At 38.8% G+C, this 16,526-nt stretch overlaps 2 protein-coding genes and 1 long non-coding RNA gene across 4 annotated transcripts; 2 read left to right on the forward strand and 1 right to left on the reverse strand.

Annotated features, from left to right (window-relative positions):
• Positions 1 to 5,866: 5,866 nt before the first annotated feature.
• Positions 5,867 to 6,454, forward strand: LOC139187881 (secreted RxLR effector protein 161-like). The gene has a single exon (XM_070804494.1). The coding sequence runs from the start codon at positions 5,867 to 5,869 to the stop codon at positions 6,452 to 6,454; it is 588 nt and encodes a 195-aa protein (XP_070660595.1).
• Positions 6,455 to 8,996: 2,542 nt separating this feature from the next.
• On the forward strand, positions 8,997 to 10,206 carry LOC114827037 (uncharacterized). The gene is made up of 2 exons (XR_003776281.2): positions 8,997 to 9,509; positions 9,746 to 10,206. It is a non-coding gene; the product is annotated as an uncharacterized lncRNA (long non-coding RNA).
• Positions 10,207 to 10,306: 100 nt separating this feature from the next.
• On the reverse strand, positions 10,307 to 12,474 carry LOC103444065 (large ribosomal subunit protein uL5). Of its 2 annotated transcripts, XM_008382974.4 has the most exons (5): positions 12,303 to 12,474; positions 12,096 to 12,203; positions 11,943 to 11,985; positions 11,096 to 11,291; positions 10,307 to 10,671 (listed from the first exon to the last, which is right to left on the reverse strand). In XM_008382974.4, exons 1-5 carry the CDS (start codon positions 12,303 to 12,305, stop codon positions 10,470 to 10,472), a joined length of 552 nt encoding a protein of 183 aa, XP_008381196.1. In that variant the 5' UTR covers positions 12,306 to 12,474; the 3' UTR covers positions 10,307 to 10,469. The 2 variants fall into 2 exon arrangements, with proteins under 2 accessions (XP_008381196.1, XP_008381195.1); XM_008382973.3 differs by lacking the exon at positions 12,303 to 12,474 and having other exon boundaries at positions 12,096 to 12,209.
• Positions 12,475 to 16,526: the final 4,052 nt, after the last annotated feature.

Below are 16,526 nucleotides of genomic sequence, written 5' to 3' on the forward strand. Positions count from 1 at the left end.
TGTTTCTCGGTAAAGAAAGGGAATAGTACTTTATTCCTTCCTAATTTATTCATATAGAACGTCTAGGAACAAAAAGATTAAATAAGATATATAGACAGATTCCTGCGTAGTCCGAAGAAAAAGAAAGATCCAATTTCATCTCTATCCAATTTTGATATGAGAATAGTGGATATAATTATGATGCAATGGGTTAGGTCCACTTACTTTTTATTTTGTTGATTTCTAATCGATTTAATTGGAATAATGGAAAATAGGAAAGGAATGGTAATATATGAAGATTTAACGAGACGACTTATCCTTACATTCATTATAATATTTAATATAATATTTATAATAATTATATTATTTATTTAATAATTAATAATATATTATTTATTTAATAATATATTTAATTTATTAAAATAGCAAATTTATAACCATACTATAATAAATTTTAATGTTATAATTTTGATTATATATTAAAATATGTTGCAGTTATATTTAGAATAGGAATGTGATTGTGTAAATCCTAATAGATATGAAAATATATCTTATATTCCTATTAGGAGTAGATTACCTATTAAATGTTGTAATCCTAAAGGGAAAAGTTTTTATCTATCCTACTATTATAAATAAAGGCACAATGGGGTGAATCAAATATACCTCACAATTAAATCAATCTCTTCTCTCTAACCATGGTCGGCCCCCCCCCTCTCTCTAAATCGTAGATCTTTCAATCAAATAAGCCTACAACACGTTATTAGCACGCTTTTGCCAGAAGTTGAGGAATTGACGCATTGTATGAGGAGGCTATCATCCACCAAATTGACGCATTGACGCATTGTTATGTGGAAATTGTGAGTCAAATTACATAAAATAAATTAGAAGCATATTTAGGGTATTCCTAAACCTTTAGGGATTTTTGAAAAGAAAAAAAGGGGAATTGGATATGGTGCGGCACACCACCGCACCATCATTGTGGAAGTATCCACCAAGCCTCGGCCTGGAACTAACCTCGGCAAGGCCTAAAGTCCCATGCTTCATCCCGCTGCCTTGGCCCATAGCCATAACACCAGCCCTTTTGCGGCTGGGCTTCCCGCCACCTGTGCCCAAACCAATGCTAGCCTTTTGCGCTGGGCTTTGTGCACACCCCCAGCCCGTTTCTCGAGCCCAGTTTGATGTGTCTAAAGCATGCTGCCGTGCCTTCCCCTCGGCCCAAATTGAAACCCAATTGCGGCTGAGGTTTCTCTAGCACCCCCTGTGGCCTGCAGTTACTCCTGAGGCCTTTTTGGGCCTTGCCTTTTACTCAAGGCACCCAACTCTTGCCCAATTATTTTTGGGGCAATATTTTTCGACCCAACTGCTATTATTTTTGCATTCTAAATAATTTTAACCCGTATGTTATTATTATTTTGCTTCTACAATCGACCCCGTATGGCCCGATTTATTGAATTAATTAAAAGTGACTTGCAGTCCATTAATCTGATAATAAATCCAAAATTATTGACCTGAAGATCACTTTTGGACATTAACGATTCAATAATTTATTTTTATACTTTGAATCGTCACATACTTTCGTAGTAACGAATCTCTCACAATTGAGTTCCTGAAGAACCTAAAATCCACTATATTCAAATTAGTATATTGCATTCTGTGTTTCTTGCAAGAACCTCTCATTATGAACTAATTGTTCATAAAACTAAATTGAACCTGTAGTTTCAAATTTAGTGCATTTGAAACTTGAAGTTTTCATTTAAAACATACCACATGAAACCTGTAGTTTTCATGCATAAATTAAACCAATACATGTTTATAGAACTTGTATGTTCTACGATATATGTCTATGGCTTACCATATGACTACTCACGTTTTCTCCGCTTTAGAAGTATCTGGAAGAAACTATCTAAAGTGCGTTCAAGACGTGAAGCTCCATCTGATTGCAAAGGGCATTAGAGCCACCATCGAGACTCCTATTGCCAACAAACCTATTGACGAAGCTCAGAAGGCTATTGCAATGATCTTCATTCGAAGACACATCCATGATGCACTGCAGACTGAGTATCTCAATAAGGAGGACCCACGCACTTTCTGGCTTGCTCTGGCCGACCGTTTCGATCACCAGAAAGACATATACTTTCCTGAAGCAAGACACGACTGATAGCATCTTCGCTTCCAGGACTTTAAGTCCATGAATGAATACAACTCTGAAGTTTGTAGAATCCGTTCATTGTTAAAATTCGGCAAAGTGGAACTAACCGAATAAGATCTCCTAGAGAATACCTATTCGACCTTCCATGCCACCAATATTGTCCTACAGCAACAATATAGGGCATATAAATTCACCAAGTTTTTGGATTTGATCTCTGTTTTGCTTCTTGCTGAAAAGCAGAACCAGCTTTTGATGAAGAATCATCAAGCTCGACCCATTGGCTCAAACGCCGCGCTTGAAGCGCATACTAATTCTAACAGCCATAAATGACGAAAGAATTGTTGTGGGCAATGGGCCACATGCCTAACCACGGGCCTAAGGTCAACAGAGTGCCGCACCTAAGGGAAGAAATGTGACCCAGCAGCATTCACCACTCGCCTCTAAGACCCCAAACTTGAAGAACAAGGGTAAAACTCCCGTTCAGCCTGCTTCTACTGAACTGGACATGTGCTATCGTTATGGATCAAGGGATCATTGGTCACGCGTATGCCGAGCTTCTCCTGAGGCTATTACCAAATATCATTCCCATCGTGAGTCTAACTTTGCACATGTGGATCATCTTGAAAATGCTACTTCATTAATGGAGATATCGAATTTTCAGAAGGTGTCAGCGCCTATGGATGAATAAATTAGACATTTTTAGGGTGTTTACCCCTAGTGGCTGAACCCACTAGGAGTGGCTGGCCCTACCCCCTATTTCTCTAGGTTTATGGTTTAATTTTGAACAATTTTTCTAAGTATTTGGAATAATTTGTTTGGTTTTGGTTTGTTTTGAATTATGGATTGTTATTTGAATGGGTATTATTTTCTCGAATTGCTTAATTGAATGAATGGACTTATATATATGCATGTGATAAATTCAATCAATTTATTTCTAGGTATGTCTAGTGGGGAAGTTAGTTGTATAGCAGATAGTGCAACCACGCACACCATCTTGCGTGAACGACACTATTTTACTAACTTAATACCCAAGAAAACTCATTTGACAACTCTTTCAGGCTCATCCAACTTGATTGAAGGATACATAAAGACATATATCATGTTGTCCAATGGTACAATCTTGACCATTAAAGAGGCACTCTATTCTCCACGTTCCGAAAGAATGTTACTGAGTTGTAGAGATATTCGAGATAATCAATATCATATTGAAACCACTGAAGATAATGGTTCTGAATTTCTTTGTATCACTTCATACGAATATGGCCAGAAGCGTATTCACGAGAAGTTGGAACGTTTGCCAAGTGGGTTGTACATCACAACCATTCGTGGCATAGAAGCCCACAGTGTGGTCGGCCCTATGCCTAAGTTCCAGGACACTTTGTTGCTTTGGCATGACCGTTTGGGACATCCTGGACGTGACATGATGCGCCATATCCTCAAATCTTCACACGGGCATAAGTTACATCCCTACGTTGGACTCCTGTCATGCAAAGCGTGTTCTTTATTGAAGTTGAATACTCAACCCTCATATACAAAGATTATTCACGACCCCCATAAATTTCTTAAGAGGATTCAATGGGACATTTGTGGACCTATCCAACCAACATACGGACCATTTAGATACTTTATGGTGTTGGTTGATGCATTGACAAGATGGTCACATGTTTGCTTGTTGTCTACACGCAACACCGCGTTTGCTAAACTTTTAGCTCAAATCATTAAGCTAAGGGCTCACCACCCTGATTATCCGATTAAGTCAATTCGACTGGATAATGTTGGAGAGTTTACGTCACAGACTTTTGACGATTATTGCATGTCAGTAGGAATTGATGTGGAACATCCTGTACCTTATGTTCACACCCAAAACGGCATGGCAGAAGCTTTCATAAAGTGCCTTCAATTGATTGCTCGGACTTTGGTTATGAGAACCAAATTGCCAGTATCTGCCTGAGGCTATCCAATATTGTACGCAGCTATGTTGGTCCGCCTGAGGCCCACTGCTACTCAACTACATTCACCGTTACAGTTGGTCACTGGATACGAGTTTGACGTCTTGCATTTACGAGTGTTTAGGTGCGCCATTTATGTGCCAATAGCGCCACCGCTACGTACCAAAATGGGTCTATAGAGAAAAATGGAAATCTATGTCGGTTATGATTTGCCATCAATTGTTCGCTACTTAGAACCCTTGACAGGGGATCTTTTTACCTCACGTTTTGCAGATTGTCACTTTGAAGAGACAGTCTTCCCATCGTTAAGGGGAGATAAGCATGCTAACGTTCCTATAGAACGCTGCGAATTGTGGTGGTATGCTCCCATTATGTCTCATTTAGATCGTCGCATTGCCCAGTCTGAAACTGAGGTGAGACAAATTATAGATCTTCAGAGCATTGCTCAAAGCATGCCGAATGCTTTTAATGATCTAGTAAAGGTGACAAGATCACATATACCCGCTGCAAACACACATGCAAGGATAGATGTACCCCGTGTACGTCAACAACCCGCCTGGGAAGGCCGGACCATTTCGGGAGGCTGCACCCTTCACGCGGCAAGGTACATTGGTGGTTACCCAATCATCTGTTTCGACCCTGAAGCGTGGCAGACCCCTTGGTTCAAAGGATTCACAACCCCGGAAGAGAAAAATGGCACCAACTAGTGACCCTAGTTTGAATCCGACCATCGCTCACTCATCCCTTCCAACGCATGAGGTTATTCTAAATTACGGTGATGCTTCAGACGAAACATGCCGGCCCCCAGAGAATGGTGAGATTTTGGTCCACTACGCAGTATTGGATGAGATTTGGAATATGAATGAGATGATTGTCGATGATACATTCGTGTACTCAGTAGCTACTGACATCATGCTTAGTGATGACATTGAACCACGTTTCGTTGATGAATGCCGACATAGAACCGATTGGTCAAACTGGAAACAAGAAATCCAGGTTGAACTCGATTCGCTTGCGAAACATAAGGTATTTGGACCTATCATTCCTACACCACCACGCATGAAGCCTATTGGCTATAAGTGGGTTTTCGAAAGGAAGCGTAATGAGAAGAATGCAATAGTGTGATACAAAGCACGCCTCGTAGCGCAAAGCTTTTCTCAGCACCCTGGGATTGTTTATGAGGATATATATTCCCCCATAATGGACGTTATAACGTTCCACTACCTAATCAGTTTGGTAGTTTTTAACAAACTAAATATGCAGCTTATGGACGTGGTAACAGTGTATCTCTATGGGGATCTAAGATACGAAAATTTACATGAAAGTTCCATAAGGACTTCCATTAACTGATTCAAATAGTTCTAGACCACGGAACACTCTCTCAATTAGGTTGAGGAGGTCACTTTATGGATTGAAACAATCCGGGCGGATGTGGTATAACCGTCTGAGTGAATATTTGACAAGTCAGGATTATGTGAACAATGAATTATGCCCATGTGTGTTCATAAAGAAGTCACATTCCGGATTTGCAATCTTTGCAGTTTAGGTCGATGACATGAACCTCATTAGGACTCTTGCAGAGCTTGAGGAAATTGCTGCACACTTGAAATCGGAATTTAAGATGAAGGATCTTGGGAAAACTCGATATTGTCTTAGCCTGGAGATCGAGCATTGTTCGGATGGAATCCTAGTACATTAATCAAACTACACCCAAAATGTGTTGCGTCGTTTTAATGAGGATAAAGCGATACCTTCGAGTACACTCATGATCTCAAACTCTAGATGCTAAATGAGATCTTTCCGTCCAAATGAGGATGAGGAAGAGATTTTGGAACCCGAAATTCCTTACCTAAGTGCAATTGGGGCTTTATTGTACTTGGCTCAGTGCACTAGACTTGACATCTCATTCGTTGTGAATCTTTTGGCAAGATACAACAATATGCCTACACGCAGACATTGGAATGGTGTTAAAGACATTTTCCGCTACCTCAAAGGTACACTGGATTTGGGCTTGTTCTATACCCATGAATCTCTGAGTGTTGCCGCCCCCTATGGTCTTTGGATTGATTCTCACCTTGTTGGTTACACAGATGTTGGATATTTGTCTAACCCACATAGGGCACATTCTCAAATAAGTTATGTCTTTACCGTTGGAGACATTACTATATCTTGGAGGTTTACCAAGCAAACGCTAATTGCAACTTCGTCAAACCATGCTGAGATTCTTGCCCTGCATGAAGCATTGCGTGAATGCTTATGGTTGAGAGAAGTTATGGGATGCATTCGAAGCACTAGTGGTCTTACATCAGTCGTTGACCTTCCTATAACGATCTTTGAAGACAATGCAGCGTGTATCGAGCAGTTGAAGAAGAGATAAATCAAGGGAGACAACACCAAGCACATAATGCTGAAGTTCTTTTACTCACACCAACAACATTAACATCAGAACATTGAAGTCAAGCAAATCCATTCCTAGGACAACCTGGCAGATCTTTTCACCAAGTCATTGGCCAAGTCTACTTTTCAGAAGTTCGTCCAAGGAATCGGTATGTGTAAATTATCTGAGTTGAATCGCTTATAGTTCTCTTATTTAGAAGTTATGTCTAACTCAGGAGGAGTATCTAGAAGCATACTCACATGATATTAATGTACTCTTTTTCCTACGATTAGGAGCATTTTTCCCACTAGGTTTTTGCTAACTAACGAGGTTTTAATGAGGCACCCATCCTGGGATGATCATACTTCGTTGAGTTCACTACTTTCGTCCCGTTTGACGTTTGTTTAAAGACATTATGCATACTTCTCACTTTTCTCCTTAGTCTATGGGTTTTCCCCTGCCTTGGGTTTTACCATAGCGAGGTTTTGTGAATTTTACTACAAATGCATACTTCACTTAAATTTGAGACTCGTGATCACCCGTTGTGCCGATGACTTCATCAACTATTCTACCTTATCTACTGAAGATTTGATGTGATGGTTTGTTGAGTATTTACACTATTTAGAATAAGAATGTGATTGTGTAAATCCTAGTAGATATGGGAATGTATCTTATATTCATATTAGGAGTAGATTACCTATTAAATGTTGTAATCCTAAAGGGAACAGTTTTTACCTATCCTACTATTATAAATAAAGGCACAATGGGGTGAATCAAACACACCTCACAATTAAATCAATCTCTTTTCTCTCTAAACATAGCCGCCCCCCCTCTCTCTCTAAACCCTAGATCGTTCAATCAAATAGGCCTACAACAAAATATTAAATTATACGGTTTGTTACTTTTTTTATTACTTTATTACAAAGATCAATAATATCTCATTCACCTATTAATGATGGTAATCAAATCTAGTAAAAAAGAGTACGAGATTTACAATTCAAGTGGTTAAGACTTAAAGAGATTGTATTGCTACACCCAAAGTCGTGTATTTGAATCCCTCTTATCATTTGTTTTGAAGAAAAGAAAATTTTGGTTAAGAAGGGAATAGGACCCAATATTTACCCTTCACCCCACCCCATTCGGGCAATTGGGCTGAGGGGAACCCTTGGAAGAGATTAGGCCATGTCTTAGGCCTGAGCGCCTAAGGGGGAGTGACGTCAACCACGTTATAAATTTTTTTATGTCAGGCGTGTGGGGGGGGGGGCATCATCAACAAGATTTCAGGTAGTGGGGCTTGGTTAGTAGCCGTTGAATTTGGACTGTTTGATTTTCAGATCAATGGTCCACGTTTTTTCGCTTTAAAAATTAAAAAAAAAAGAAAAAAAAAACAGAAATGTTAGTGTGGGCCACGTGTCACAATCTGAACTGTTGGATTTCAATTTTTTTGTAATCCAACGGTTTAGATTAATTAAGTTAATAATTTTTTTTAAATAATTAAAAATTAGAAAAAATTTCAATTTTTTATTTTAAAAGTTATAATTTTTTATTCTATAAATACCTTACCATTTTCTCCTACCTTACACCACAATTCAATATTTTCAACGATTCTAAACAGGTAAGGACACGTTGCTCGACGAAATTGGTTAAAAATCTTATCAACCTATCTACAAAAATTGTGCTTTAAGATAATGACACGCGGCGTGACGAGATCGGTTAAAAATTCTATCCAAAATTAAAAATAAAATTATTTTTATTATTTTATAAAATAAAAAATACTAATATTTTAATATGAATTGCCTAGGCTGTCCAGTTTAGGGGTGGAGATGCAATAGACAATTATTATTCATTAAAGGAGGTTACTATTCACTTGAGGGGATTTAATTGCCTATTGCCATGGGGAGCCTTTACACACTGGAACTATTTGTTAAAAAAAAAAAAAGATCTATTCAATATTCACCTATCTTGCAAACCCCTCATGACCCCAGGAAGCGATGGGAACTTGTATGACACATTGACACATGTATACTACTATGATGATAATGTCTCGTGTTGATAATATAAGAAGACATGTTAGTTTATTTTCACATGTCCTTCCATTTTTAACATGGGATAGCACCGTTGTGATGTATCGGTTCCATACATGTCTTTCGAGGAAGAAATCTTTTAGGAGTTGTAAAGAGGGTGGAACTAGAAGATTTATAGGAGGTGGACCTTCTAGTTAAAAGAGAAAAGTAAATGAGATATCAAATTTGTGTCCTTCCAATTGGATGGATTTTTCAATGTACCTATAATGCAGTTTGATACATCACGTATCTTAATAGAAGTGGATGGATACTTAAAAATAAAAAAACTTATCTCCACTCATCTTATAGCACGTGATGTACTAGGCAGTGTTTCGGTCACATAGAAAAATCTGTTCTCCAATTGATGTAGTATGTCTACACCTCCCAAAAATATAAATGTGACTTTTAAATCTCAAATTTGCATTTCTCAACAATAATTCTTTTCTTACAAGAAATACAAACAAAATTAAAAGTACGTTATCGCTTTATGCATTATCGGGGCGCCAAGAAAAAGAGGAATTAGGCCATCACCAATGTAGCCTGTATTAAGACACAAACAAAAACTTCACGTATCGATCGGTACTTGGTAAGCAGAAAAATGCTCCTTGAAAGCCAAATCGGAGATCGACCAGACACCGAAAACCCCCAAAACCCCAACAAAAAGTCTTAAGCCCTTCTCACTTCTGCGTCCTCCGCTCAATTACTCTCCAAATCCCACCAACCATCAATGTCCGACCCAAGCTCCACCGCAGGCAACGGCAACTCCAACGGCAACTCCAACGACAACTCCGTCACCAAGACTGCCGGCTTAGTGGTGTTCTCCGGCATCGCTATGAGCATTCTCAAAGCTCTAAACCCTTTTTAACAAAAACAGAAATGAGCAAACTCCTCCACTCGCCGAGTCAACTCAACCCATTCAGCTTCCGTCCCAGCTTCCTCTCCCTCCCCAGCAGCAACCCATCACTGTCAAGGAACCACACCCTCCTCTTCGGGTACGTGCAAGTTACGATTTGACATTTTGGGGTCATCCATTTCCCTGTTTGTTTCGATTTGTCTGTGGATTTTTGAATTTTTATTTTTATTTGAGTGATCAAATAATTAGTGTATTTTACAAAAAACGCTTTACATATTCTGATTTAGATTTTGATACATTGGTCATACTATTTCTGGGGATTTTATTAAATGCTAAGCCCATTGACGTTGATTTGCTTTGTGGATTTTATTGCAGAAAACCATTACCAGGATGGACCAAAATGTGGAAGTCACGCGGAAGTCATGGCATAAAACGATAGAGATCGAGAAGGGAGACACTCTTTGGGGGCTCTCTAGAGAACATGGGGTAAACCTTTTCAACTCTTTCAACTGTTATGGTATTACACGTGATGTGGTGTTCTTAAGTTTATATTTTTCTTTGAGAATTTGCATCCATACGGTAATTCTTGTGGTGTCGAATTGCGCATCTGGTATTGAGAAGAAAAGATCGGGCTTGCTTAGTTTACGATTTTAAACCATACGGTTTGTGAGAAATATGTTGGATAGATGTTGAAAACGCCTTTGACTTGCGCCGCCTTGTGAACTTGTGTTTTAAACCCCCAAATAAAAGTAGCTGCCAAATTTTAGACGGACTTTGAAATGTGTATTTTGCATCTCAATGGCTACATTTCTGTAAAGTTCCTGCCGTTTTATCCTTGAATGTTTGGGAAATTCAACAAGGTTAACCGCATCATTCATGCTGTGAGGTTTCAATTCTCCCAAGTGTTGCGATAAGTATGAATCAAAGAAACCGAAATTCCAGGCAACTCTAATGATATATAATAACTTCCAAAAGCTTTATAAGTCAAAAAACAAATTAACATACTTCGCTCCAAACGCTAACTCGAGCTTTGCAAAACTGAAAATTAACAGAAGCCGGTCATAGAGACTGATCAAATTAATTTGACGATCCTAAGGGCCTACGAAGCTGAGAGCTGCTGCGACTTGTTAAGAATCACTCCCTCATACTTGACCTGGAACCATTTCATGGCATCATCCTTTGTGACCCTGTGCTGGATCCCGACGCGAGACTTGCACCTGCGACGTCGACCCACACGGTATCCCGGACGCTCCAGAACAACGTAAAAGTCCATTCCATAGATACCTGTAGAAGGATCGTACCTGAAAGAAAATAAATAAAGAGGAATGAGGAAACAACGGACTGAATAAGAACGAAAAGTCAACATACCATGATAGTAACATCCCACTGGATACATGAAACAGGCAAAGCACCAAAGAGTCCACAATACTGGGCAACGATAACTAATAAGGTAAAATGGGATGTCTTGAAAACAAAAATCAAATTCACCCAAAGTTTCTATCAGTGATTTCGTTGTTGGTGGAAATATCGATATGCAAATTTATGAAAATTTTGATGGTTATATCGATATCGGTTGCTTTCGACGAAAATTATGAAATTTTGCAATTAGGAAAAAAGTACTTTCAAATTACATTAACTTGTAGTAAGATAATAAAGGTACCCATGACTCAGATTTAAAAGAGTAAATAAATGGAGGAACAAGTATTGTGGAATAAAACGACTTACTTGATTCCCAAATCAATGTGCTCCTGGATTCCAAATCCAAAACAACCAGTGTCACTGAAGTTCCTTCGTAGCAACTCATATTCCTTGACCTTCAAACCGCTCTCCAAAAGTTGCATCGCCTTGTCACCCCTGACAGTGACGTAACATGCAATCTTCTCATTACGCCTGATGCCAAAGGATCGAACAGTGTACCTTGCTAGATATAGCAAGTGAGAAAATCACATATGTATACGGTATGAAATAGATGAAAATATACAACAAATAATCAGAAACCAAATGAACAATTACCATCCAATATGTTGTAGAAAAAGAAAACTAAAAAAATTCATACATTCAAAATACATAGTTCCATAAAGCTAAAAACGGAAGAGGCTAGTCTATAAGCAAAAATATTTTGTACCAGGCAAATTTAACCCAGACTTACGTCAAACCGCTGTACTCCTTAACAACTAAGTCATTAGCCAATACCTTAAACACATCTAACTAGAAGGGAAAAAAGCACAGAAACAGAACGAAGTCCACACTCAATTCAACTTTCGGCCTTTTGAAGCATTGTAGACAAAATTGCTCAACTGCTGAAGCAATCAAAAAGCAAAAATATAGACGTACTGATTAAACACAGAGAATAAGATCATACGCAAAAACTATCCCACGAATCCACAATACAGATAAAATTAGAAAACTCATACTGCACTCAAAGTCAATTTCGATTCCGAAAACACGTCAAAAAACCAGTAGTCAACCCCAATCCCAGAACCCATGAAAAGCATACAAATTTCTAGCTGCAGACAGATGAAACGATGCAAAACTGAATTACCACTAAAATTCAAACGGGTAAAAAAATTACCTTTGGAGAAAACGGGTGTTTGGCCACTGAGTTGCTCCAACACCTTCAAACAAAAAACAATTAAATCAATTATAACAGTACATATTCATATACTATGAGTAAGTAGTCCAGGATTCGTGTGGGATGGGTGGTGAGGTTAGCAATAGGGTGTACCTTGGCGGCTCTCGTGAGTCGATCTCCGCTCTCACCGACGGAGATGTTGAGGACCAGCTTCTGGACCTTGATCTCCCTCATAGGGTTCGCTAACTTTTTCTCTTCAGCCTGCATTTCCACACCCCACAAAAACCAACTCACGATTACCAAACTTGATTAACACCCAAATGCAGAAATTAAACATTGAAACCGATGAGAGAGAGAGACCATTTGGGATTGGCGGGTAGCAGCCGCAGGAGGGTTCTGGGATGAAGAGTGAGAGAGAGGCAAGAACCCTAATGTGACCAGGGGATGCAGTCCTGCAGAGCTAGGGTTTTTGATGGGAGTGTATTCTTTTCAGCAACAATTTTGTTTTCGATTTAGAGACAGAATTACCCCTATTGGACTTTGAAAATTACAGTTTTGTTTCTATATAGTCATTTGCATCACTCATTTCTACTTTCATTTTTAATTTGATGGGGAACTAGGGTTTAAGGCTTATTTTCACCACCGTCCCCTAAAACTCAACCTCAGTTTTACGTTGGCTCCGGAACTTGTATAGACAAATTAAGATTTGAAATCATAGTATAATCAAACTTTTTTTTTTTTTTGGCTACGGTATAATCAAACTTTCAAAGTAAAATTTAACATGATTTTTTAGAATGCATTCAAATCCAAATGTAGTCCATTAGAACTTCAAAAAAATCCATATGTCTAGTTGTATTGAGAATGCAAAAGATTTCCTACAATTTCAATGCGTGATGAATTTTGATGGATTTGAGGGTAGGTGGTATAAATAGTCAAGGCCATAAAAAATCAAACCCAATGCACTTCTTTTATTTGAATACTAGCATATGCTTACGGACAATACTTGCATGCTGAATGGTCAGCATACCAACATTACTGATCACTACGTGGAGCAATTTAATGTAAACATCTGTCATTTGAAACCTATCCTAATAATTAAATTGACAAATGTTTACTCGTTCAAATGACAGATGTTCACATTAAATTGATCCACATAATGGTCAGTAATGTTGGTGTATGTTAACATTTTTTTTTGTTTCTAAAATGGGAAGGAGAGAGGTAGAGAGTGGAAGAGAAGTTTTTGTTTTTCTATTTTTAATATTAGATATATGTTAAAATCACATATAGGTGATGTTTTAATAAAAAACAACAATTTGGTGAAATTACATTATTGCCCATATATATATATATATATATATATTTTGTGATAGAAGACTAGATAATATTTTCACCCCCCTTTAGTTGACAAAGAATAGGTAGTTTTGATATTTAACAACGATGTTTGTTTAGATATATATACTTCGAGTATTTTCTGTCGTTTGAAGATATGTAAATTTTCATAGGCAGAGAGACTTGTGCAAGGAGAGGGTACAGGGAGCAGGAGGGAAAGGGAGGATCTGGGTAATTGAAATGACGTTGAATTTATGGATTCCAACTAGGGCTGGTTAAGTATGGGATCCCAAACTGAAAATGGAATCCTAAATCCCAAATTGAAAATTTTTGGGACAGGAATTTGAAGACCAATCCCGAACCAAAATTTCGTAATTCCTAAAATGTTTTCGATATTTCGGGATGGATTGGGATTGGATTTTGGGTTTTTAGGCTGAATTTTGAGATTTTTGGGTTGTGGGCTAAAATTTGAGCTTTTGGCCCGAAATCTTGTTGCTCAATTTCATGTCAATTGAAATTTAGGCTTTTTACCTCATACCATTTTGAAATTTCATACTAATTGAAATACCAATTCATTCTTACCAAGTCAAATTAACGTTTTAAAGTTCCAAACTACTTAATTTCATACTTCACTTTCTAATATAGTATACTTGTAAGATCACACATCGACTAACGGAGAGGGGATGATGTGACTTATATGTACATGCTCCCTTCCTCATAGCACGAGCCCTTTTGGGAACTCACTAGCTCTAGATCCCATAAAAACTCCAAAGTTAAGTGAGTTTGGGCGAAGGCAATCCTAGGATAGGTGACCCCCTGGGAAGTTCTAGAGTTGAAACCCAAAAACAAAACCGTGAGGGAATGGTAAGCCTAGAGCGGACAATATCGTGCTATGATAGAGGCTGGGATGTGACAGAATGGTATCAGAGCCACTCTGCCGTTTAGTGCGAATGTTCTAGCGAGGACTTCAGGTTCCCCTTAAGTGAGGTGGATTGTAAGATCCCACATCGACCAACGGAGAGGGGGTGATGTGCCTTATATGTACATGCTCCCTTCCCTATAACACGAGGCCTTTTGGGAACTCACTAGCTTCGGATCCCATAAAAACTCCAAAGTTAAGTGAGTTTGGGCAAGAGCAGTCTTAAGATAGGTGACCCCCCCTGAGAAGTTCTTTAGCCGAAACCCAAAAACAAAACCGTGAGGGAATGGTAAGCCTAAAGAGGACAATATCGTGCTACGGCGAAGGCTGAGATATGATAGAATGGTATCAGAGCCACTTTGTCGTTCGGTGCAGATATGCAGGCGAGGACGCTGGGTTCCCTTTAAGTGGTGTGGATTGTAAGATCCTACATCAACCAATGGAGATAGGGTGATGTGCCGTATATGTAAATGCTCCCCTCCCTATAGCATGAGGCATTTTGGGAACTCACTGGCTCCAAATTCCATCGAAACTCTGAAGTTAAACAAGTAAGGGCGAGAGCATTCCCAGAATAGGTGACCCATTGGGAAGTTCTAGTCTGAGTTCCCAGAAACAAATGCGTGAGGGAATGGTAAGCCCAAAACGAACAATATCGTGTTAGGGCGGAGTCGAGACTGGGATGTGATAGAATGGTATCAGAGCCACTATGCCATTCGGTGCGAGTGTGATGGTGATTATGCCGGGTTCCTCTTAAGTGTGGTGGATTGTAAGATCTCACATCAACCAAAGGAGAGGGGGTGATGTGCCTTAGATGTACATGATCCCCTCCCTATAGCACGAGGCTTTTTAGGAACTCACTGGCTCCAGATCCCATAAGAACTCCAAAGTTAAGTGAGTTTGGGTGAAAACAGTCCTAGGATGGGTGACCCCCCTAGGAAGTTCTCGTGCTGAAACCCAAAAACAAAATTGTGAGGGAATGGTAAGCCCAGAGCTGACAATATAGTGCTACGACGGAGTTGAGTCTGGGATGTGATACTACTATGAAGCTACTTAAATTCAACATTTAATATACATGCAACAAAAATAAAATATAACAAACGAAAAGCAAAAAAATAAGTTACAAACTAAAAGCAAAGAGAAAAGTTTAAATTAAGTTCATGAAGATTGTCCCTTTCAGCCCCTTTAGCCCCTTCGGCCCCATGCTCTTGTTGATGGTTGTGGTTAATCCATTGTCGTACTTGTTGGTTGTTGATCCCTTGCCATGCTTGTTGATGGTTTACCCCTTCACATTCTTGTTAGTTGAACTCTTCCCTTTCCCTTTGACATTGATGGTTGAACTCTTCCCCTTCCCCTTGAAATGAGTGCTCGTGGAGGTATTGATTGACTTTGACGTTGTTGAACTTGAACTTGAGGTGGTGGAGGAGGTGTAGGTGACATTTCATTTCTTTGAGTTGAATTCTCCTCACCTTCCAAATTAGGCGTCCCTAAAACAATAAGCCACACATTATTTAGATTGAATTATAGAAATAGAATAATAAATATTAAGAAAATAAAAAAGGGAAATCAAATTATTCACTTACTTTTTTCTAAGCATTCAAGTTCCTTGTAGAAAATGAATTCATTGAGTGTATGATCCTTGTAGAAACAAAATTCATTCCCCCTAAGCCAATCACTAATACACACTAAAGCCTTATCCATTTTAGGTGTTAAGGAAGCTCTAAAAGTATTGACAATTCGCATACCAAAACTAAAGGCATTCTCATTAGCAACAGTAGTACTAGGAAGAGCAAAAAATCCCTAGCAACTTTGTCAAGAGTTTGATATGTCCACTATTTCCTTTCCACCAATCCAAGAGATTTAAACCACCATATGTTTGGCTTTCATGTGGATCGTTGAAGTACATTTCCACTTCATTGGCTATCTCATTTTTATCCTTGCTTTCACCTCCCTTATTTTGTCTCATCCATAGCTGAGCTCTTTTACATTTGTCTCCAACATTTCAAATTTTTACCTCGGGTTGAGTGCTTGGGCCATAAAGAGAATAAGGTTCACATTTTCAATGTCACCCCAATATTTGTCAAACTTGAGTTTCATAGAAATAGACACTCTTTGCAAAGTGGTGTTAGAGGTGTTCAAAATTTGTTTTTGTATCTCCACTTCCAAAGCAATCACCGTGCCGAGTTTTAAGTTTGAAGTTGCAGTAAGGGTTGCACTTAAGGTGAAGTTGGCATCATAAAACTTTTTGAGAAAGTGAGCAAAACTCATCGACCTCTCCCAATCATCCACCCCGAATGACCCACCTGCTTGGCCTTTGTTGTCAACCCATTAACCTCTTT

The sequence above is a fragment of the Malus domestica genome, chromosome 09, assembly GCF_042453785.1.
Source record: "Malus domestica chromosome 09, GDT2T_hap1".
In the NCBI taxonomy this organism is placed as follows: Eukaryota; Viridiplantae; Streptophyta; class Magnoliopsida; order Rosales; family Rosaceae; genus Malus; species Malus domestica.